Source organism: Pygocentrus nattereri, chromosome 4 (assembly GCF_015220715.1).
Source record: "Pygocentrus nattereri isolate fPygNat1 chromosome 4, fPygNat1.pri, whole genome shotgun sequence".
Taxonomy (NCBI): Eukaryota; Metazoa; Chordata; class Actinopteri; order Characiformes; family Serrasalmidae; genus Pygocentrus; species Pygocentrus nattereri.
In genome coordinates, this window is record NC_051214.1 from 39,757,403 (window position 1) to 39,780,713 (window position 23,311).

The 23,311-nt window shown below is 40.8% G+C and overlaps 1 protein-coding gene across 2 annotated transcripts; it reads left to right on the forward strand.

Annotated features, from left to right (window-relative positions):
• The first annotated feature begins 183 nt into the window (after positions 1–183).
• Positions 184–22,601, forward strand: fntb (farnesyltransferase, CAAX box, beta). Of its 2 annotated transcripts, XM_017692573.2 has the most exons (12): positions 189–739; positions 2,618–2,682; positions 9,798–9,870; positions 11,029–11,120; positions 12,523–12,669; positions 12,778–12,861; positions 14,972–15,058; positions 15,175–15,304; positions 16,949–17,081; positions 17,667–17,778; positions 19,410–19,524; positions 22,141–22,601. In XM_017692573.2, the coding sequence occupies exons 1-12, from the start codon at positions 641–643 to the stop codon at positions 22,261–22,263; spliced, it is 1,260 nt and encodes a 419-aa protein (XP_017548062.1). In that variant the 5' UTR covers positions 189–640; the 3' UTR covers positions 22,264–22,601. The 2 variants fall into 2 exon arrangements, with proteins under 2 accessions (XP_037393908.1, XP_017548062.1); XM_037538011.1 differs by lacking the exon at positions 2,618–2,682 and having other exon boundaries at positions 184–739.
• Positions 22,602–23,311: the final 710 nt, after the last annotated feature.

The window sequence follows — 23,311 nt, forward strand, 5'->3', positions numbered from 1 at the left end:
ATGTGCACAAGGTCACAATTACAGCATGTGGTGGTTCTATACAGAATCCACGGTTCTAAACAGAACCCTTTACTAAATAACCATGTTCTAAGTGCGTAGTGCCCAAATCAGACATCCGCACGGACAGTTGGCTGTTCTAATGTTCATAGCGAACAAAACGCAAAGACGCGCTGAAAGAAAGAGCTGCTGGATGCCAAATGCCTTGCTAGCGGACATATAGTGCCCTTCTTGGGCGCTGCTTTATGCCCTAGGTAGTGCGCTGAGAAGGGCGCATCGGCCTTGTTTTGGGATTTGGCCGATGTTTAGATCTGGTAAGAAAGCGAACATGTTTCTTTGATTTGATCTTTCCGACTTGCCGTAGCCGTCGAACTTTGGCCCTGGGCGCGTTCGTGTTGATGCGCGTTCTGCTTCGGACCTGCGTTTTTCGCAGATCTTCAAATCACCGTGTTGGCGGCGATCGGGCGGCAGATGAATTGTAGAGCCGCGGATCTGCGCAGCGTCCCGAGAAACAGAGACAGAAGAGGCGCCGAGTAACTCCTGGAACAAAAACTACTGGCGCGGTTAGCTACAGGAAAAACCACAGCTTCGCTGGCTCAGTGAGCCCGTATCGCGCTATATCGCCTCAGTAAGTTCAGCCACGATGGAGCCCGTCTCGCCGCCGTTACGGTGCTTTAGTGACTCCCATCAGTCGGAGCTGTTTAAGGATGACGGAGTGCAGACGGTCACTTCAGCAGAGCAGGTGAGCGGATTTGTGCGGTCAGCTGGTAACGTTAGTGGACAAGTAGCGTTAACCTAACTTAGCTAGCGCTGATCTAGCTGTTGCCATGACAGTTGGCTTTTCATTCATATTTCCCGTTCCACCTTAAATGGTGCAGCGGTTACATTCTGGCGCCGGGCACTACTTAAGGTGGAATAAGAGGCCAAATTCAGCTGGCATGCGAGGCTACAGTGCCCTGCTAAGCCGGAGGGAAACGCTGTTCCTTGGCTAGGTTAACGGCATGGCACGGCCTGACTTCTCTAACTTACTTTTCTGACTGGTTTGGTGACTCCGTTAACTCGCACGTTGCGTTCATGTCGCTGCTGTGTAGCGAAAGCTTTAGCTAAAGGCTTCTCCATTAGTAGTGGTACTCCAGCAACGCTAAACTATCCCAACAGGAACGAGTGCAGAGGCGCAGAAAGAAGCGTTTCTGAATTTAGCCCCTATCCCTAAAGCAACATTCACAGTACACCGTGAACCGCAGGCGTCACGCTGTTAACCGGCTTCTCTCTTCAGCGCTTCGTCCCCGTGCTGTGAGGTGCAGCAGACGGCCGAAGCCTCCACAGACCGTCTCATGCCCTTCAGCAGCTAGCTAGCGCTACTTAGCACCAAACCGCTGTCTAGGCGGTGTGATGGGCACACTCGAAAACATGGTTCTTCGAGGGTTCTTTAGTAAAGGCATTGGTTCTTTTTGGGACCATGATTTCTGTACAGAACTATCTCATGCTAAAATGGTTCTTTGTATGGTAAAATGGTTAGTCATACTGATGAAGAAAATGGTTCTACACAGCACCAAAAAGGGTTCTTTTACTGTTACAAGCTTGACGTCATAACAGTACCAGAGCTCATTTTTGGTGCAGTATAGAACCATCTGGAGACAGTCGGGGTATGTGGAGTCAGTACAACTATCATTTTAATGGATTATGGTGCAATTATGTTCCCTTATTGAAAGTAATAGTACCCTGCCCCAGTGACCGTTTCATACCTTTTTTTGAGTGTGAGTGTTTGTTTATATATATATATATATATATATATATATATATATATATATATATATATATATATATATATATATATATATTAGTTCAAGGGTTTATATACATATACATAAACCCTTGAAAAAAATCTTTTTCTTTAATTTTAAAAAGTGTGTACTTACAAGGGCTAGTTGATGTTGACAATATTGATATCATGAAGCGATTAAAATCTTCATAACACTGTGGACACATATTCAATGTTTACCAGCAAATACACAGCATACTACAGTAAGGTCCGACATTCTGTGGTCAATACGAAGCTAGAATGTAAAACAGGGCTGGGTGATATTGATAATATCCAATTTCTTGATATATTCCAAAGGTGCAACGGCATCAGGTGATGGAATATGTAACGATAGTACAATCTGCGAAATGATGTAAAAGCGAGAATCTAAGTGTGATTGATGAAGTGGGATAGAATAAAAATTCTTTAAAAAAACTTACATTAAAAAAGTGATTTGAAATGAATTTCTAGATTTTCTGCTGCACCTTAATGTAAGAGTCCCACTTTCCCAGTGTTCACCCTGTTGCTTATTTTTTATATTTATTTTAAATTTTGTTCTTTAAACAAGCTGAAGCACTTGGCCAATTTCATGTCAGTGTCGTGCTGACATACGGTATCTCCCAGCCCTGCCGCTGACTGCGTCTCTGACTGCTAGAGCTCTGCAGATTAACTGTGCATTAGGAAGTGTGTTAGCTAGCGTCATTCTGTCACATGCTGGAAAACCACCTCTGTCTGCATGCTGCTTTGCCCAGTGTCACTTTTCTGTTCAGTTGTCTCACCACCACATCTTTTTGTTTTCTGTTTTGTCATTGTATCCAGAGAAAAGTCGAACGCAGTATTCAAGACGTACTCAATGTTTACCAGCAAATACACAGCTTACCACAGTAAGTAATGTTCGACGTTCTCTGGCCATTATGAAGCCAAACTGTAAAAAAATGTCTACTAACATTGCCATTGCTTTAGCTGTGAGTGTATGCAGATTCTGGGAGGTATACACTTGCTTATGGCCAGATGTAGCTGACGGTTCATGGTCAGCTGTTTCATTTTGACTGATTGTGTGGCATGACAGTATGTTCTGTTGTCATGCCTGTGATATTCCACTTTTGCTTAGTCCTTCTTTCTCAGTTCCTGTCTCTCGGTGTCAAAGTATTCTATGGTCTCTCCTCACTACTGGATTTTCTGTGTTTTGTTGGGTCCATATCATGGAAAAACCTGAATTACTATTTTTTAAAAACTAAACTGAGAAACTGTTTCATTATGTCACAAAACCCAGCATATTTGCATATGTCTGCCTATTCAGGCTACCGCAGTTTAGCTCCTCCTATTCATGTTGAAGTTTTAGGTTTCTGCCTGGGCTACTTTTGGAATGAGGTCAAAATAGATCGGTCAGTAAGAGCAAAGCCTATTTACTGATATTAGTCTTGAAGTATCCTTAAATTCATAAATTCAACACAAAAATAATCATAATGTTGAATCATAAATTATTAACTATTGTTGTGTATTATTGATATGCCCAAAATACTGTTAAACAGGCATTTATTAAGATGGAATACAAGAAAAATGAATAATGCGGGCTCTTTTAGTGGTCGGCTAAATTTGGCCCCAGCAGGCTCCAAAACTTCCCACACTGCACAATTCTGTCTGTCACACCGGACTCTAGGACATGTTCCCTTTGCTCGTCGTTACCCAGTTTGGTCTCACCCTCAGACCACAGAAGTACACAGAGACCGTCTGATATTAATTGTACGCTAAGCTGGTCACAGCTATCAGTGTTGTCAGTGGCATTCTCATTGGCTTGCTGCATGTCCATCTCTCGGCCTTTATCAGTGCAGCAGTCATTTTCTGCGTTTTATAAATGTATCAGCATCAGCAACAAATATGTACATGAAAAATAGTAAAAATGGGAATCGACCTATAGTTCTCATATCATTGCCTAGTGTCCCTACTATATATATATATATATATATATATATATATATATATATATATATATATATATAGGTCAAACGAAATACTTGGGTAGGTTAAATATAAAAGAAAATTTTAAAAAGTCACAAATAATTATAACAATTCCAAGAAATGATTTCTTCCAAGTAATTTTGCACCTTTTTTTTATTTACTCATTTATCATAGAATTTTGACACCGTGTAAAGGACAATATTTTCTAATCCCAAAAAAAGTAAAAAATGGAGATACGAGCTTTTGTCCCAACACCAACGATATACATAAATTAAAACAAATTCATCATTCTACCCACTATGCGTCACGAGTTTAGCTGGGTGTGTAATAGCTGGGAGAACCTGAAGCAGTGCTTAGATAGTAAACACAGCCTAGGGAGTGGAATTGGCACTGAACCAAAAAGAAGAGCTTCCATTGGCCAGATGTACGTGTTGTTTTCTTTCTGCATAATTAAGTGGTTTAGTTGTAAACAAAGTCATTCAAAGTGCTTTTTTTGTGAAATCCTCCGTTACTGAGGCAGAACTGTTCACATCATTGGTGATAGGGAACAGATGTCCAGACTGTTTAATGCCCCTAAAACATGAATGACCACTGTACTGCCTGGGGGGGTATTCCACAGAGCAGGATTTCTCAGCTTAGCTAGCTAACTTAAGCCCAAAGTCAAGCCTGTCAAATTGAGATCTTGCTTTGTGGAATATCCCCCAATCACTTAGACATAGCGATGCTTTTGAGGTTTTGGCCTAAAATGCGTTTTTAAACCCATTCATTGTAAATAAATACATGTGTGGCACTGAAGGGCAAAATATCCCCTGGTACAGTCTGGTACAGTTTCATTGTGAAACTGAGAGGACTGACTTTGATGGATTAAAAAGTAAGTCACATCTCTGTAGTTATTAAATTTAATAGAAGGAAATGACAGATTTACATCTGATGAAAGATTTAGCCCCAGACAGTTCAAACGGTTTTGCTGTTCATCAAATCTACGTTCAAGAATGTTGCACACTTTTAATATCCTGTGAGGAACTGATTGTGCTTGACTCTCGAACGCGACTGTTTCCATTTGTTATTTTCCTCCACACGCTTATTTTCTAATCTTGTCTGCTTCTTGGCATGAGCTCTTTCCACTGTGGGACAGAAGCTGCACACTGCATTCTTGGCATGCTGGTGTACTGTGATATCCATTATGGTGGATGTAGCTCAGAAACTATTGAGATTGCACTAAAAATAACCATTTCATTTTTTTTGTTGATTATTTCTGTCTAAAGTTGTTCCTTTTTTGTTAGAGCACTCATGTCTGTGTAAACATCCTCAGATATCTGTTTGGACTGTGTCTATATCTGTTATGAAATAGGTGTGATTTTGTATGGGTAATGTTAGAAATGGATTCCTGTGTTTAATAGTGATATTAACACTACGAATTATCATAAATGTTATGAGATTGCCATGGCAACTGCCTCATATGTTCAGAAGGGGAAATGCTTAAAGCATTACCTTGTGTTTCCTTCATTTAGTAATTCTGTATTTATGACTGGTTTGTTATGACATATTTGTGCTGTTAAATGTCCCATATCATTGAGAACCCTTTTTTTAGATTTTTTTTTAATATAAGATTTTAACATTGTATGTAAACATTGTTGAGGTTTCAAAATGTACCATTCACTCCTCAGTCTGCACAGTCCACATGTGGAAGCTGAACTGTACTAACAGATCACTTTAAATCAATTGTTTTTATGATGTCATGAAAACCAATACTTTTAGAAGTACATTAAAAGTCTGGCCAAAAGTATGTGGACACCTGACCTGTTACACCTAAAGGAGCTTGTTGGATGTACAGTAGCAAAACCATCCCCAATAACAGAGTTGCCCCTCTTTGTGGCATTAACAACCTTTACTCTTCTGGGAAGGTTGGGAAGGGTTTTGGAGTATGTCTGTGGGAATTTGTGCACATTCAATCTAGCAAGCATTTGTGAGGTGCTGGTACTGATGTTGGACGTGAAGACCTGGCTCACAATTGGCATTACAATTCATACAAAAGGTGTTCAGTGGGTTTTGTCTCAGGATTCTGTGCAGGCCTCTGGAGTCCCTCCTCTCTGACCTTTGTGGACCTTGCTCTGTACACAGGGCACAGTTGTTCTGGAACAGGAAAGGGTCATCCACAAACTGTTCCCACAAAGTTGGAAGCATATAATTGTCTAAAATGTCTTTGAACTGTAACATTGAAATTACTCTTAACTGGAATTAAGGGTCCCAAACCCTGAAAAACAACCCCAGACCCCAGATTATCCCTCTAACACTAAACTTTACTGTTGTCACTTAACATTCCGGTAGGAAGTGTTCTCCAGATTCATCCAACACACAGCCAGATAGTGAAGCACGATTCATCATGCCAGACAAAACATTTCCACTGCTCTAAAATCTATTGGCAGTTGGCTTCATATCACTTGAGCTCACGTTTGGCATTAGTGCATAGTCATCTTAAGCTTGTGTGCAGCTACTTTGCCATGGAAACCAATTTCATGAAGCTACGGCCGCCCTGATGCACAGTTCATGTGCTAATATTACTCTGTAACGAGTAAAGCAACAAGGAATAGATCATTTTTAGCACTTGATGAGGACACTGAGTTTGCATGGTCTACTGTTTTGTGGCTGAGCTGTTGTTGCTTCTAGACACTTATGTTTCACAATAATAGCACTTACAGTTGACCAGGGCAGATCTATCGGAGCAGAAATTCCACAGACTGACTTGAGGCAGAGGTGGCATCCTCTGACAGTGCCACATTTAATGACACTGTGTTTGTCTATTGAGATTGCAAGGCTATGTGCTTCAATTTATACACTTGTTACCAATAGCTTCAGGTGTTTCAGCCACACTCAGTAATTAGGAGGGGTGTCCATATACCTTTTGTCATATACTATGCCTATTCAGCCTTCAGCTGTTTGGCTCTGTAGAGAATGGGAACTTGTGTTTACTTAGAAAATCAATAGAAAACAGTTTACTAGGGTGTGTTCAAACTTTGCACATAACTGTAGGTTACAATTAATATATTTCTCGATTTGTCATTTTTAGATACCCTTTAATAGTAATTAGTTTTCATTGTGTAACACAGGGGAGCGAGGAGGTGGACACAGACGCTGGGGGGGCAGACATGACAAACAAACAAGAATCAAACAATAAACAACATCCCAAACAACAAAGACCAGCAAATACAAGGGGCAAACACAGGGCTTAAATACAACAGGGACGATGAGGGACAGGTGGAAACAATCAGGGGCAGAGTCACAAAACAAGGGGCCGGACTAGACGGAAAAACAAAAAGCATGTGGACTAGACCAAAACACAACATGAACACATGGACAGGACTGGGAGGGGCCAATCATGACAGTACCCGCCCCCAAAGGCGAAGCAAACTCTGAAGCGCGCCTCACAAAACAAAACAGAACTAAACAAGGACAGGAGTCGAGACAGGACACGGGATAGGCACCGACACAGAAGCAGGAACGGGGACAGGAGCAGGGACAACAGGAACAGAGGCAGCAACACAAACCTGAATGGAAGCAGAAACAGGAGCAGAAGCCAAAGGCACAGAAGCAGGAACAGAAACAGGAACAGAGACACAAGAACACGGAACAGGAGCAGACACAGACGGAGAACACGGAACAGCAGCCGGAGCAAGAACAGGCACAGAAACGGGAGACACAACACCAGACACAGGAACAGACGAAACACGAACAGAACGAGGATGAAACAAGGAGGGAGGATGAGGAGGCACAACACAAAACAATGCAAAAGAGAGGGGAACAGAAAGCAAGATGGACACAGGCACAGAAATGGACACACAGACAGAAACCGGGACAGAAACAAAAGGAGAGACAGGAAACCCACGGGGAACAGAAGGAACAGGACGCCCACGGGGAGCCACAGACACAGGCAAGGGCGGGATGGGCGGAAACAAAGGAATCGCAACGTCCACAGGGGCAGGCGAGCCTGCAGCGACATCCTTTGGCAACTGGAGGTGGGTCCGGAGGTGCAGGAGTGCTGCGGTGTGCGGCCATGGGATCAGGAACTCAGGCTGGAGACAGCTGCACCAACCTGGAGGAACCGGCAGAAACAGAATCCACTCGGCCGCTCCCAAGGCTCACTCGAACTATAGGCAGCTCACAGTGGTCCTTCACCTTCTTAAAGGACAGACGAGACGCTTGTGTACCCTTAGTGGCAGGGGATTTGCTGTCACTGGCTTGGCGGTGTTGGGACGTGGTTAACTCGGGCTGCTTGGAGACAGCCAGGGTTTCATCGCAACGGAACAGCCACATCCCAGTGTGCTGCGTCCTCTGTAGGCTGGTCTTTATGTGACACCGGGGAGCAATGAGGCGGACGCATACGCTGAGATAAACGATTTTTATTGAGGGCAAATCCAGGGTTGTAGTCCGAACAGTTCAGTATCTTTGAGCCAACACGGATTGATTGGGGGGGCAGACATGACAAACAAAGAAGAATCAAACAATAAACAACATCCCAAACAACAAAGACCAGCAAAGACAATGGGCTAACACAGGGCTTAAATACAACAGGGATGATGAGGGACAGGTGGAAACAATCAGGGGCAGAGTCACGAAACAAGGGGCCGGACTAGACGGAAAAACAAAAAGCATGTGGACTAGACCTGGGAGGGGCCACACATGGACAGAACTGGGAGGGGCCAATCATGACAAATTGGTTAATCTGCTTCGTTTTTTTAATGATTAGCATCACTTAATATCTTAATACCTATTTGTAGTTCTTAATGGTCTCATTGTAAAGTTTATTACAGCACTGAGGAGGACTGTTCTTCCCAGTATTTCTTCCAGATGCTCAGGATTTTTTTCTTTCTGTTTTCTTTCTTGGTTGTGGATTTCGTTGCTTTGTACTTGCGACATAAGCAATGACAATAAATTGAATCCAATCCAATCCAATTTCTGTAAAGCAGATTTGAATTGAATTGAAAGGAAATGGAGCCAAAGTTCAGCTAGAAGACATGAGTTGCAGCATGTTGCAAATGGGGTGTTCATTCAGTTTTACGTATGTTAATGTTCAAATTGAAGGCTTATCTTAGTGTAGTGGAAGAGTAATTAAGCCTTTCATAGGCAAGCAGAGTGTGATACTACATCGTACTAAGCTGTAATTACTGTGTTTGGTGTGGCCCAGTGGGAAGCAACAGACCAAAGAACTCAAGATAATGATAGGTCTGTTTGCTCATGGTGAAGCTCAGCTGAGGACACCCCCCACCACCCCCAACTCCCAATTAGACATGCCCCAGCGCCTCCACTCCTAATGCTGGGAGATGCACTGACTCACTGACAGAAACTAGGGATGTTTCATCGTGACACCAGCGGGCCCTTTGATGTCTGAAACTAAGGCCCGTTCAGTTTTACAACCTGCTACTGCTTGGCTAACAAGTTTAAGGAGGCAAATAATCTTAAAAGAAATCTCATTATTTGTCTGGTTTTTGTTCTGCCTAGATCCATTAAACCTTCTAGATGGCTGGAGAAAATAAATGTACTTTACTTGCATGTAAATCTCTTGTATCAGGTTCCTCTGGTCAGTATGGGGAAAAATCTTTTTTTATAATGCTTCACAAAATAAGTATTCTCTTTATAAAAACTAGCAATACCACAAAGTTTTCTTGTATCTTTGTTTCTTGATTTGCTACAAGCTGATCTTACAGGCTAGTGAAGTTTAATTCTAGGTTTATTGATTTGATCCTAGCCATGCTCATGTTGATAATTTTATGCAAATGCTGTAGGTGACCATGCAAACATGATGCCATAACTACAAGGAAGAACTGTTTCTTCATATGAACTGTCGGACAAGGGTGGGAACTGTATGTTTAGATACTTCCACAGTATTTATACTGTGCAAATCCAGCTCTTATTTAATATATGAAATGGACGCTGAGTGTAAAAACAAGTAGGCGTACTTAATGAAGCGTCTGGCCAGTGTGTGTATATATAATTATTTGTATTTGTCAGGTTACAGCTGATATCTAATCTGTTCTATTTTTAGGCCAACCTTACTAAGAGATCAACACTACCAATATCTGAAGAAAGGTTTACGCAATCTTTCAGATGCCTATGAGGTAAGCAGAGTCTACAGCATACAAAGAGAGAATGAGAGTTTTGACATGTATGTCATGTTTGACACCTTTGACAGCTGAAAGTCCTTCTGGACAGCAGACATTCTCAAGTAAGCATAGTGACACAATCATTAGCCCTGTTGTCAGGGGCATTGCCAGTTCAGTCCCTGGTGATGCTACAGTCATTAGTGTCCAGTAGTCCAAGAGAGCATAAATGGCATTACTCTCTCTGGGTGGGTAGGATGGCCCTGTAAGCTGATGTAACTGAATTGGCAGTTAGAAGCAGTTTAAAAAAAATTCATGTACACACACACAGTTATGGGGGACCTGGAGCCTATCCCGGCAGTCATTGGGCGGAAGGCAGGATACACCCTGGACAGGTCGCCAGTCCGTCACAGGGCAGACACACACATGTCTACATTCACAGACACTCTCACACCTAGGGGCTATGGGAGGAAACCGGAGAACCCGGAGGAAACCTACACAGACACAGGGAAAACATGCAAATTCCACACAGAAAGGACCCTGGTCGAGTACCTGGGAATCAAACCCAGGCCCTTCTTTGCTGTGAGGCGACAGTGCTACCCTAGATTCATATAAATCAGATAAATATAAGTTCTCAATTAAGGCTTTTTCAGTGCTGACGAGTCTGTCTGCTAACAAAATAAACTGCAAAAACCAGAACTCGTAGAATTTATAATTGATTTATGAGAACTCATAATTTAAGTGTGGGTGCATGCATAATAAAAGCCCCTCAGCCTCCTTTCCCACTCTATTCTGATAGACTGCACTCAAGCCTATTTTTGATAATTGACTGTTTTTCAGTACATGTAGGAATTGTCAAGCTCTTATTAGATTTTTATTTGTAATTAATGTGAATTTCCCCATTTTGGGTGCCTAATAAAGGATTATCTTAGTAACTGTTAACAAATTTTGTGTTCTGCTTTGTATTTTTAAACTAATTAGCTGGATGCAGTTTTGATGAGATTAAAAATTGGGTAGTAAAAATGTATTACATCACTTTTGCCCCCACCAGGTCAGTGCAGTTATGTAATTACATCTGTTCTGGAAATGTGTTTTTTTTTTTTTTTTTTTTTTTTTTGTATGTATGTGTGTGTGTTGTGGTAATAGCACTTGACTTGTTGTGTTGTATGTTGTCAGTGTTTGGATGCCAGTCGGCCTTGGCTCTGTTACTGGATCCTGCACAGTCTGGAGTTGCTGGAGGAGGCTGTACCTGCTGCTGTGGTATCAGAGTGAGTAACAACACTAACCCTCTCCACTCTACTCACTCCACTCCTGCCATAGAGGCAGCCCCACCCCCATCCCTCTGATTCTTTGAAACAGCTTGCTGTGATGTGGTGACTATTAAGTCAGACCTGTGTGAGTCATTGCTGTATAGATTTTTCAGGTCCAGGCAGTCGATAGATTGTTGTTGGTTTTCATGAATACAGTGTTTCTTAGGGAGAAGCCTTATCACAATCATTTCATAATGCATACAAATATAAATGCCTTTATTTCTGTACATATCCTCCCTAAATCTATGCAATCAGGTGTTGGTTCTTGTAGATGATTTTCTTTTTGGTGTTACAAATGTTGTTACAAATATTTTTGATCTTAATGCCTGAATTAACAGACAAAAATATTTTATGTTATAAATAAAAGTAGATAAATAAGATATCTGTAACTTCAGCAGTCATTCGGTTGATTTTAGTGCGTTATCTTTGTTTTAGGTGTACAGTGGCCCCAAAAATTATTTGGGCAACTTAACCATTGACTTAAACCACTAGTAAACTTTAATTATGTTCCTTAGGTTACTTACTTAAACCATTTATATTGAGTAATGATGAGCTTGGGTTTAGTAATGGACTCAAAAGTTTATAAAGCTGTTTTAGATGCAGAAGTCTGCAAAGAAACAGTCTGAAACAGCAGCTGCTGAAAACAGTGCAATCAAAAACAGAGGCCACTTGTTTTGACATTTTGTTTTCTAACACAATGAATACATTCTACATAGTCAGTTGGTCTACAGATTGATGATTCACCAAACCTGGACTGTACAGATCATTAGTGTAAAATAATTCCAAATAGCTCCACTTAGATGTTGCTGTTTCTTTTAACTTGAGGTACTTTATCAACTGCTTGTGTCCTAATATTCTTTGTGGCTCTTGTGGCACCTTTTAGTCATGAACTCATTTTAAAGTAACAGTGCATGATTTTTTTTCTCTCTCCTCGATTCATGTGCCTTATTTAAGTTAAGTGATACTTTTTTAATCCCACAAACGGGGAAATTCCACCTCCGCATTTAACCCATCCATGAAGGGAAACACCACATACACAATAGTGAATACACACACACACTAGGGGGCAGTGAGCACACTTGCCCGGGGCGGTGGGCAGCCCTATCCACGGCGCCCTGGGAGTAATTAGGGGTTAGGTGTCTTGCTCAAGGACACCTCAGTCATGGCCTGTCAGCACTGGGGATCGAACCGGCAACCTTCCGGTCACAGGGCAAGTTTCCTAACCTCCAGCCCATGACTGCCTCCAATTTGAATACTTGATTAAATTAACAATACTAAGATGAGTTCTGATATCTGAGTATTTAAATAGCCAGTATTATGCACTTAAAATACATAATGCACTTCTACTCTCAACCTTCAGTGTGTGTCAGTTCTTGGCCCGGTGTCAGAGCCCAACGGGTGGCTTCGCTGGAGGCCCGGGACAGCACGCTCACCTGGCCCCCACCTACGCTGCTGTAAATGCCCTGTGCATCCTGGGTACAGAGGAGGCCTACAATGTCATAAACAGGTTTCACAGCCACTACTCTGCTCTCTTCTCTTCATCAGCACTTTCATATGCTGCACTGATATCATAGCCATAGTAACATGTGTTGACTCTCCCCTTCCCCCCCAACAGAGAAAAGCTCCTGGACTTCCTGTACTCCGTTAAGCAGCCAGATGGCTCCTTTGTGATGCATGTGGGTGGGGAGGTGGATGTCAGGTGAGTTTCATTGCCATGGTTTCAGCATGAGTCTGCCAGTGTAAATACGGGCTTCAGCTCAGCAGCAGTCACTGGCTTATTCCCCAAGGGCTGATTCAACAAAGCACAGAGAGCCATTAAAGAGCAGCCTTTTACAATTCATTGCAGACTCTTCTGTTTCAGTAGGTTTCAGTACAATGAGCCTGTACTTATCTATCACGAAAATGCATGAGTTTAGTCATTTCTCACTGTTAAGTGTTTTTTGGAATAATTTGGTCACTTGAACAGGTTCATATTGGATCTAGAGAACTGGTGCTATTGTCACAAAGAAAGCCTTTATATAAATTCATTGAAATAATAAGAAAGCATATTGAATTTAAATAAGCTTTTTGTTAATTAACAAAACACTTTCTATCACCATTTTATCACATTATCTCAGCCCGAAGGAATAGAGCACATCTCTGTGTAATTGGAACATGTTTTATGCTAAAAATCTGTGTAAAATAACACTGTGTTAAAAGGCTACTTTGTAAGTTCATGTCCTTAGTGTTTTATTAGCAGGGGAAAATTTAATAACTTGCAGGGCAGTACAGTTACAAATTTGTGTAAATCTGTGTTTTTGTCATCAATTACGTTGGCTTGTGGGACCTTAAGAGAGACTTACGTTGGCTTGTGGGACCTTAAGAGAGACTTACGTTGGCTTGTGAGAACCTGTGCTGAATTTGTATGCCCTTCTTGCTGGAGTGCCAAGCATGCTAAGCTGGAATATTTGAGTAGTGCTGGTTTACCCCTGATAGGTAAAATGCAGTAGTCACTCATAGAGCTGAAAGATTCATTACTTTTCTGTCAAACTCACAATTTAAGTGCAATTTTCAGAATGCGTGAGCTGCAGTTTACATCAGTAGTGCCCAACCCGCTCCTTAGGGCTCCCCAGATAGACGGGGGGGGCTATATCATTAACAAAGTTGTCTTATGTTTTAAAGGGTCAGATTGTACATACTGCTCGTGAGCTGCCCATACATGAGTTTGGCCAGTCAAAAGCAACAATGTACTGTGTACATAATAACACATCCACAACTAACTGGCAGTCTGGCATACTACATTCAGCAATCAAGCCTTAAGCCAGAGAAAGGAAAAGGTCTTCTAGGCCAAAATAAGATGCCTGGAATATAATTTATACAAAGTGATAATTAATCATTTTGATCGCAGTTGCTATATTGGCCAGCATCACTGGAGTCAGCGAACTCTCAGAGAGCTACTTTCACGATTGTGTTATGCAGTTGGAATCGGACACATACTCAACAAAGGTACAGATAGATCTGGGTTTGGATTTGTAACTGTTCTGTGCTGTACCATCCTGCTCAGGGGAAAAATGACACGAAATGTACTTCAGGACTAGGATTAATGCTGCATGTGACTGAAGCTTGTAATTTGGAATTCCAACTAGGAAAAATCAGAAAACATGCCCCCTCAACTAGGCATTCCTTCTCATAAAGTCAGCTGCAAATGATCTACTTCCAGGCCAAGGCATACATACACTTTCAACTGTTTAAAACAAAACTATCTCCCAATTATATAAAACACCAACATCCTGTAATCTGTAATCTTCCATCAAAATGTAATGACTTGCTAAATGTTTTGAGCTTTGATTGTCACTGTGCACCAGCAGGCATAAAAAATTTTATTATATAATTTCGTGTTTTACCTTCCTCTTCCCCCTCTCACCACCCCTGTCTACACCATTCTACAAAGAAACAGAGAACACACTGCATTAAGTTCGTGAAGTTTATTTATTTTTTAGAAGATATTTCTGTGTAGATTAGATATAAAATTATCCACTTGCATGAGGAAGGGGGAATCTACAGTAAAATAAGTGGGACATAAAACAAGTTCAAAATCTTATTAACAGATGGAGAGAAAGTGGGATGCTTAACAATGTGCAAAACCTGTAAGACCACCTAAATCGTCACTGTTAGATGAATGGCGATTAAAGCTTTCATCTTTGAGAGTGAGGAGAAATTCAAACTTGATTTTTGCTTCAGATCTGAAACCTTAATTCAGTTGAAAATGTCTGACAAGCCGTATAAATAAATATGACCTGTTATTGTGTTACACTTGGCTGCTGTTGTAGGAGTGCATACTGTGCTGCATCTGTGGCTTCTCTCACAAACATCATCACCCCAACGCTGTTCGAGGGAACCCACAACTGGATTCTCAGGTACTACATTTTTTTTTTGCTCAGCTTACTTCAGCCCAGCTGTACATTTAAAACCTAATTCCTGAGAGGATAAGTGAAAATCAGAGCCTGCTTCCAGCACTGCTGTTTTTTCCCAGCTGTCAGAATTGGGAGGGCGGTTTGGGTGGCATGCCCGGCCTAGAGGCCCATGGTGGATACACCTTCTGTGGCACAGCAGCTCTGGTTATCCTGGGAAAGGAACACATGCTGGACCTCAAAGCTTTATTAGTGAGTGTGCCTCCTCTTCTCCTCATTTCTGTCTGCCTTTGTCACCTCTGCCCATTTCATGGTCCCCAGTCCTAAACAGTTCCTTAATAACTTCTTCAATAGAAACGTATATCAGGACGCTGTTGGCTTGATATTTTTGGTTGGTGGACTATTCTCAGTCCAGCAGTGACACTGAGGTGTTTAAAAACTCCAGCAGCACTGCTGTCTCTGATCCACTCAGACCAGTGCAACACACACTAGCACACCACCACCACATCAGTGTTACTGCAGTGCAGAGAATGATCCACCACTCAAATAGTACCTGCTCTGTGAGGGTTCATCCAGATCCTGACCACTGAAGAACAGGATTAAAGGGTCTAACAAAGTATGCAGAGAAACAGATGGACTACAGTCTGTAATTGAGAAATGGAGCTGATAAAATGAAATTTCACTTTTCTGTACAATGACCATTTTGGAGATAAAAGGTTTTCTTCTGACAACAGCGATATAAAAAATCTGCCCATGAAAGAGATGTACATGAGTTATTTTAAGGCAAAGCAGTATCCAAAGAAATTGTCATTTTTCTGATTCACCACTAGTTTACATTCATCACCATTGCATATAAAACCAGAAGATACTCATAGGTTCGCTGGTGGTTTTGAATAGTAAATAAAATGTCAGTAAATGTTACAGATACATTAGACATCACAATATTTGGTTCCTTTCACCACCTGACTCATGCATCTTAATCAATAAATTATTCAGAAATTATGAAGTCTGTACTTAATCCTACAGTGGCACAAGCCTATCCCTTTAAAAGGCTTTTTGATATTGGCCACAAAAAGGAGTTCATTCTCAAAGTGCATGCTAAGTATAAAGTGCTATTAAATATAAGACCTTATAACTAGTCTATATTAGGGCCATGCTTTCTGTAATCATGGAGACTGTAACCTGGAGAAAGGTTGGAGGTCCCTGGCAAAACCAGTGGAGTGAAACTTGATTCTGACTGTGGGCTGATGCTGCCTGCCCAAAATATTATAGACTGACTCCTTGCGGGGCATAAAAAAAAGCAAGGGCATATTGAAGCTCACGCTGCTACTTTTCCTCCAGGAAGAATGGAGGCAAGAGAGTTAGATATCAGCTACTGCACTTCTTCTAACCACAGCCTAATTTAATGTGGCTACAGGAAGTGTGGAATGCCTTCACTCTCTCCAAATAGATAATATTAAAATGTTGATGTTCTACTGAAATAGCCTTGAGTCTTGGGTTTCCATAGTAACTTTTTAAAGGAATTATATATCACCTTATATGCAGCGCTGCATTTCACCTGCTTTTGAGCGTGACCGCATGACATCTTTTACTCATGTTATCCTGACATTTTGAACTGGACAATTTGACCTGCAGTAAACAGGTTTTACTAAAAATAAGTAACCATTATCTGCAATATCTGTTGAGTGCTTGTGGGTTCACCTTGTAATTTGATGCAAATAAAAACAATCTTTTTGTAAATTACAGATGATGCCTTTGGTTGTCAGTGTTTTCTACAGTAGAGTGTTATCACTTGATGTTCAATACAATAAAGCAGTAAAGGAAACCTCTGCCTAATACCTCCTCCGTACTGGCCCTTTATGAAGGTGTTACATCTCTTCTCCTGTAAACCCACAGCGCTGGGTCACCAGCAGACAGATGCGCTTTGAGGGCGGATTCCAGGGGCGATGTAATAAACTAGTAGATGGCTGTTACTCTTTCTGGCAAGCTGGTCTTCTGCCGCTGCTCCACAGAGCTCTCTTCAAAGACGGTAAGCTGTATGCACAGCAACAGCTTTTCTTTCGAGTCATAATTTAAAAATTCCTCCTTTTCTTATTAAAAATATGATTGGAAATTTACAGTCAGTAGTTCATGTCAAATGATGTGCTTTTGTTATCACTAGTTATAAATATGACTGACTTCTAAGGATCTGTTAATATTTTGCTGTATATAAATTTCGCTCCATTTTTGTTTGTCAGTTTTTGACATAATTTGAAAATGCCAAAAGAAGTGGTCCAAAAAATCTGGTTCCATTGACCTACATTAGAAGTAGAGTAGGTTTTCTGCTTCTGTAAACTTACCATTGTGGAGATACAAGGTTTTGTTCCAACAGCAGCGATTTAGTTGGTTGTTACAGTACTGTAGGCAACATTTGTTGTTGTTCACAACATTTATTGTTCTAAAACATTTATTGAAATGTTTTAGAAATTAAACTTAACGTACTGAGTGGCACAGGCATTCATTTCAAAAACTTTGGTTTACTTACACGTATGATATGTGCCCATTTTCTGCCGTTTATGCGTGAAGCTGCTTGATGTCAGACTTGTGAACAGTAACGACGTGCTGATGTTTATAGGTGATGTGACACTGAGTCTGAGCAGCTGGATGTTTGAGCAGCAGGCTTTGCAGGAGTACATCCTGCTCTGCTGTCAGAACCCTGCAGGAGGCTTACTGGACAAACCGGGCAAGTGAGTACAGCTCTACATGCACATGAATATAACATACATGAGCAAATACAGATCTAACTCTGTATGCATATGAAAGCACGTTAGTGGAGTAGAGTGACAGAAATTTTTGCTTCTTGCTCAGTGTTCTGAAATCAGTCTGCTCCAACTCTGCTCTAATTTTTCTATTTCCTGCGCCTGGCTTGCTCCCTGCTCACACATCAGATAAAATTCCTCCATATCTACTCCATATGATGCATTCTGAAGCTATTTATTTTGTATCTTAAATCACAACCCAGAGAACTGCATGAGGTTTAGAAAAAGCAAATGATCTGCTTGGAAGAGTCAGAGGGAAAACCATTATCTTTGGCCTCATCACAGAAGTGAGTGGCTGGGCTTACATGCAAAGATTTTTACCAACCCAATTGAATACATTCTGATTATGGATTAAGACTGAGGTGTTTATATGCACTCTAATCAATAATCTGATGGAAAATTTCCAATTACATTCACACCACAAGTAATCTAATCCAAAATGGCGTGTACGTGTAGAGTACCATGACAACGAGCATCACACGAGTCCAGTCAGAGTGAGACATGCAGCAGTAAGCAGTGCTTGTGTTTAATTACTTTAAAATGATTTCAGACTCCGAAAAATATACTTCACTTCAATGTACTTATTAAAGAAGGCACGAGAGGAAGATGTTCTGAGACACGTCTCACCACCGCCTTTTAAATTTCAAAGCATAAATTTAGTCTCCTCTGCAGACCAGTCTCTGTTCCTGATATGTTGAACGTTATAAACGTTCACATGCGCAGAACATACTTAAAACTGTCTGATTGGGAATGTGATTGGAAACACTTGTTTACATGACTGTTATTCTTCTCTTTAAAGGATTATTTACAAGATTATTCACCTCGTTCAGTTGGATAGAAATTGTATTCTGAATGGCCTCAAGCAGACTAGTCCACTACGAGTGAGGTTTATACATGGATGTATTCTATTCAAAAAGATCTATTAGATGGATTATTAATGGATTATCAGGCTGCATATAAAGATGGCTAATGTCTGAAGTATGCAAACCAACATCTAGATAAGCCAGAGCCATTTTGGAAGCACGTTCTGTGGGCTGATGAATTCAAAATGGAACTCCACCAAAGATATGTTTGGAGAAAGAAGGAGCAGCATTTGATGAGAAGAACTCCTTGCCACATATTAAGCAAGGGGGTGGATCTGTTATGCTTCAGGGGTGTGTGGCACCCAGCCAGTTACTTCAAGAAACACAAGCTGAAGCTTTTGGAGTGGCCCTCAGAGTTCTCTGACTTCAGTGTCATTGAAAATCTGTAGGTAGATATTAAACATGCTGTGCATACAAGATGGACCAACAGTACTGCAGAATCAGGATGGAATGGTGAAAATTCCTCTTGGCTGGCTTTATTAACGCGTTTGCAAGCTGTGAGATATAAATACTGACTTAGTACGGTGTCCAAACTTTTCCCCTGAGCTCCAGGAATTTCAAAGCTTTTTCAAAGCTTTTCTGCCTTTCTTACTGACTTGTGCTCTTCCTTTGCAGATTTACTGAAGACTTCACTGAGACCTTTAATGATTATAAAAAGAACATTTTATATAATTCTGTGTGAAATTGTGTTTCCAGATCCAGGGACTTTTACCACACCTGCTACTGTCTGAGTGGACTCTCAGTAGCACAGCACTTTGGAAACCAAGATCTCCACCATGAGCTGGTCCTTGGCAAAGAGGAGAACAGACTGGTAAGTACTTTTGTTCATGTTGAACGACATGAATGATGAGATTATTTCTGTTGCTGGAAACCTTGTGGTTTTCATTGGTCAGGTTTTATTCCAGCAGAATTGCAGAATTTCCGTTTAAAAAAAAAAAAAAAAAAGAAAAACCCAGTTTGGATGCAGACAAGTGCATAAACAATTCTAATCTGCTAGCTCTGTCTTTTCACATGTTTTAAATAATTCTTAGGACACTGGGAAGCTCTAAATGACGTAATTTTAGATGAGTCCTGCGTGATGATCAGAGCTGTAGAGGATTCTGAAATGATGGCAAAAGCTGTAAACCACCTGTTACAAAGCTCTATTAAAAACTGACATTCAGAATTCATCATATTTCAAGTGCAGCTAACCTGAAAATACAGTTAGGCCCAGAAATATTTGGACAGTGACAGTGTCTTCGTGATTTGAGCTCTGTATGCCACCACATTGGATTTGAAATGAAACAACTGAGATGCAGTTGAAGTGTAGACTTTTAGGTAATTCAAGGGGTTGCACAAAAATATCCTATGAAATGTTTAGGAATTGCAACCATGTTTCTACAAAGCCTTCTCATTTCAGGGGCTCAAAAGTAATTGGACACATTAACTTTGTCATAAATAAAATGTTCATTTTTAATACTTTGTTGAGAATCCTTTGCAGGCAATGACTGCCTGAAGTCTGGAACACATGGATATCACCAAACGCTGGGTTTCCTCCTTTGTGATGCTTTGCCCGGCCTTTACTTTCAGCTGTCTTCAGTTGTTGCTTGCTTGTGGGTCTTTCTGCCTTAAGTTTTGTCTTAAGCAAGTGAAATACATGGTCGAACAGGTTGAGATCTGATGATTGACTCGGCCATTGCAGAATATTCCACTTCTTTGCCTTAAAAAAAACTCCTGGGTTGCTTTCGTAGTAAGTTTTGGGTCATTGTCCATCTGCACTGTGAAGCGATATCCAATCAATCTTGCTGCGTTTGGTTGAATCTGAGCAGAAAGTATATCCCTGTACATGTCAGAATTCATCCGGCTGCTTCTGTCTTCTGTTGCATCATCAATAAACACTAGTGACCCAGAGCCATTGGAAGCCATGCATGCCCATGCCATCACACTGCCTCCACCATGTTTTACAGACGATGTGGTGTGCTTTGGAACATGAGCCGTTCCAAGCCTTCTCCATACTGTCTTCTTCCCATCGTTCTGGTACAGGTTGATCTTAGTTTCATCTGTCCAAAGAATGCTGTTCCAGACGTTCTAGGCTTCTTTATATGTTTTTGGCAAAGTCTAATCTGGCCTGTCTATTTTTGAGGCTGATTCGTGGTTTGCACCTTGTGGTAAACCCTCTGTATTTGCTCTCATGAGGTCTTCTCTTTATGGTAGACTTAGATTACTGATACATCTACTTCCTGGAGAGTTTTCTTAGCTTAGGTGGATGTTCATTCTGCAATCATCCACCACTGTTGTCTTCCGTGGACGTCCAGGACTTTTTGAGTTCCCGAGTTCACCAGTGTGCTCTTTTTTCCCCAGAATGTACCAAACAATTGATTTGGCTGTCTCTCTGATTCTTCTTTTTTTTCAGCCTAATGATGGTCTGCTTCACTTCCATTGAGAGCTCCTTTGACCGCATGTTGTGGGTTCACAGTAACAGATTCCAAATGCAAATGCCACACCTGGAATCAACTCCAGACCTTTTACTTGTCTAATTGATGATGGATTAATGAGGGAATAGCCCATGAAATAGCTTTTGAGATAATTGTCCAATTACCTTTGGACCCTTGAAAAAGAGGCAGCTACATATTAAAGAGCCGTAATTCCTAAACCCTTCCTCCAATTAGGATGTGAATACCCTCAAATTAAAGCAGATAGTCTGCACTTTAAGCTCATGTTGATTATGCAACTGTATCTTGAATATGTTTTGGTAAACAGTAAAAATACCAAAACTTGTGTCACTGTCCAAATATTTCTACTAACGGTACATTGTAGACAATTATAGTATATTATTAATAATTGTATTCACTTCTTGTTGAGAGAATTCTTAAAATGTGGACTAAAACATCTGAAGAGACCCTTTTAGTGAATAACTTTGTAATATTTAAATCCACATTATGTTGGGTTATTGTGTATTGAATAACAAAAAATGTTCTGGCAAGTGATTCCAGACTCTATATTATAGGGTTGCCAATATTATACAAATATTAAACACTCCTTTAAACAGAGTAAGTTGTAAGGATGTAACGATTCCACTACATATTGAAATATTAGATGTGAAAGTGAGTATCAAAACTTAAAACTATATTAATGTGGCCCACAGTCTCTACTAAGCATCCCTTGTTTGCTGCATTCCACCGAAAGTCAGTTGTGCATTAAATGGGCTTTATTCTACGAATATTCTACAAATAAATACTAAACTATCCTATTATTTACAATGACGGACAAGAAAAATGGCTACTGTTCCAACCCTAAGCATAGAAATGATCTTGGTGTGTGTTAATGATGTATGAACTACATGTTCCTGTCATCATGACTTATGGGATGTTGAGTTCTATAGACTGCACACCCTGCCATGCGTAATTGCTTCCTTCCTCTTTGCAAACCTTTTTCTTTCTGCTGTTAGGCACCGACCCACCCCGTGTACAACATCTGCCCAGAGAAGGTTGCTCAAGCCATCCAGCATTTCCATCAGTTGCCAATACCAGCACAGAAAGGAGCTACAGCATGTGCTGAGGACCAGTCTTAGTCTTTTTGCTTTTCTTTTTTCCTTTTCTTAAGGGTTAGTGAAGCCAGTTATCTGGGCTACAAGCAGGAACCTGGTGTGTAATGCTGTAGTCATAATCCGTGCTGGTAATAATTGCACAAGTGTCCAAGGGGCTGAGTTACTAAAGCTGTTAGTATGTGCAAACAACTTCTGCCCTGTCAAAATCAGTATTGTGATCACTCCTAAAAGCAAGTTTTCTTTTTCATACGCCACTCCTTGGGTAAATTCTTTATATTGCACATGACTAGCCTTTTTAACATGTTTTAAGGCCTGGGCTGTTGAAATAAAGGCTTGAACAGCTTTTGCTTCACTTTTCTGAATGCTGCTTGTCATGGTACATTTTCCTTCACCTGTGGTTTTCTGAGCAGTTTACTTGTTTCACACTATTTGGCAGTCGAAAGAATTGCTGAGATGCACGTCATGCACTGACATTTAGCAACATTTTAGTATTATTTTTTAATCCTGTATGTTTAGCCAAAGGGGAAAGCACAGCAAATGACTGGTATTCCAACTACCACACAGTTACGGAGCTTGTGAAATGTGTGGAGAAGGAGAAATTCATCCATTACTGGAGCTGCAAAATTCTGATAAACCGTCAACAGGAATTGCTCAAAAGTTGTTTTGTAATCACCAACAAAAAATGAAGGCAAAATAGGAAATACACACCGACAGTTCATAGTGTTTATCAGCATTTCATAGCTCCACTAGTACTGAACACCGCCTCAACTTGCTGTATCATACTTTGCTGAAGTTTGTTTTTTAATAACTTGAAGGAGCTGCTTCCCACACATTTTTCACTGCTGTCCATGGAGCATCCACAGTGGTTGCATTATTCACTTCCTAATGAGTTTAATATGGTGCCTGAATTTCACTTAGTGAAATAAAGTGGCATCTTCCATTGTATTATTGGAATATCCATCATTTGTGGTTTTCCTCTTTTAAGTGGAACAGACAGCATAACCACCAAAAACAGCTGTGCAACATCAGTGTATGACATATTTGCTTCATGTAAGCAGTTCTTTTTGACTGC

What these genes read in the sequence shown, in the direction of transcription:
- fntb (XM_017692573.2), top strand. Translation starts at nt 641, where the DNA reads ATGGAGCCCGTCTCGCCGCCGTTACGGTGCTTTAGTGACTCCCATCAG. An exon ending in CCTGCTGCTGTGGTATCAGA is followed by an intron (nt 11,121 to 12,522) that starts GTGAGTAACAAC and finishes CTCAACCTTCAG; the next exon opens with TGTGTGTCAGTTCTTGGCCC. An exon ending in TTACTGGACAAACCGGGCAA is followed by an intron (nt 17,779 to 19,409) that starts GTGAGTACAGCT and finishes TTGTGTTTCCAG; the next exon opens with ATCCAGGGACTTTTACCACA.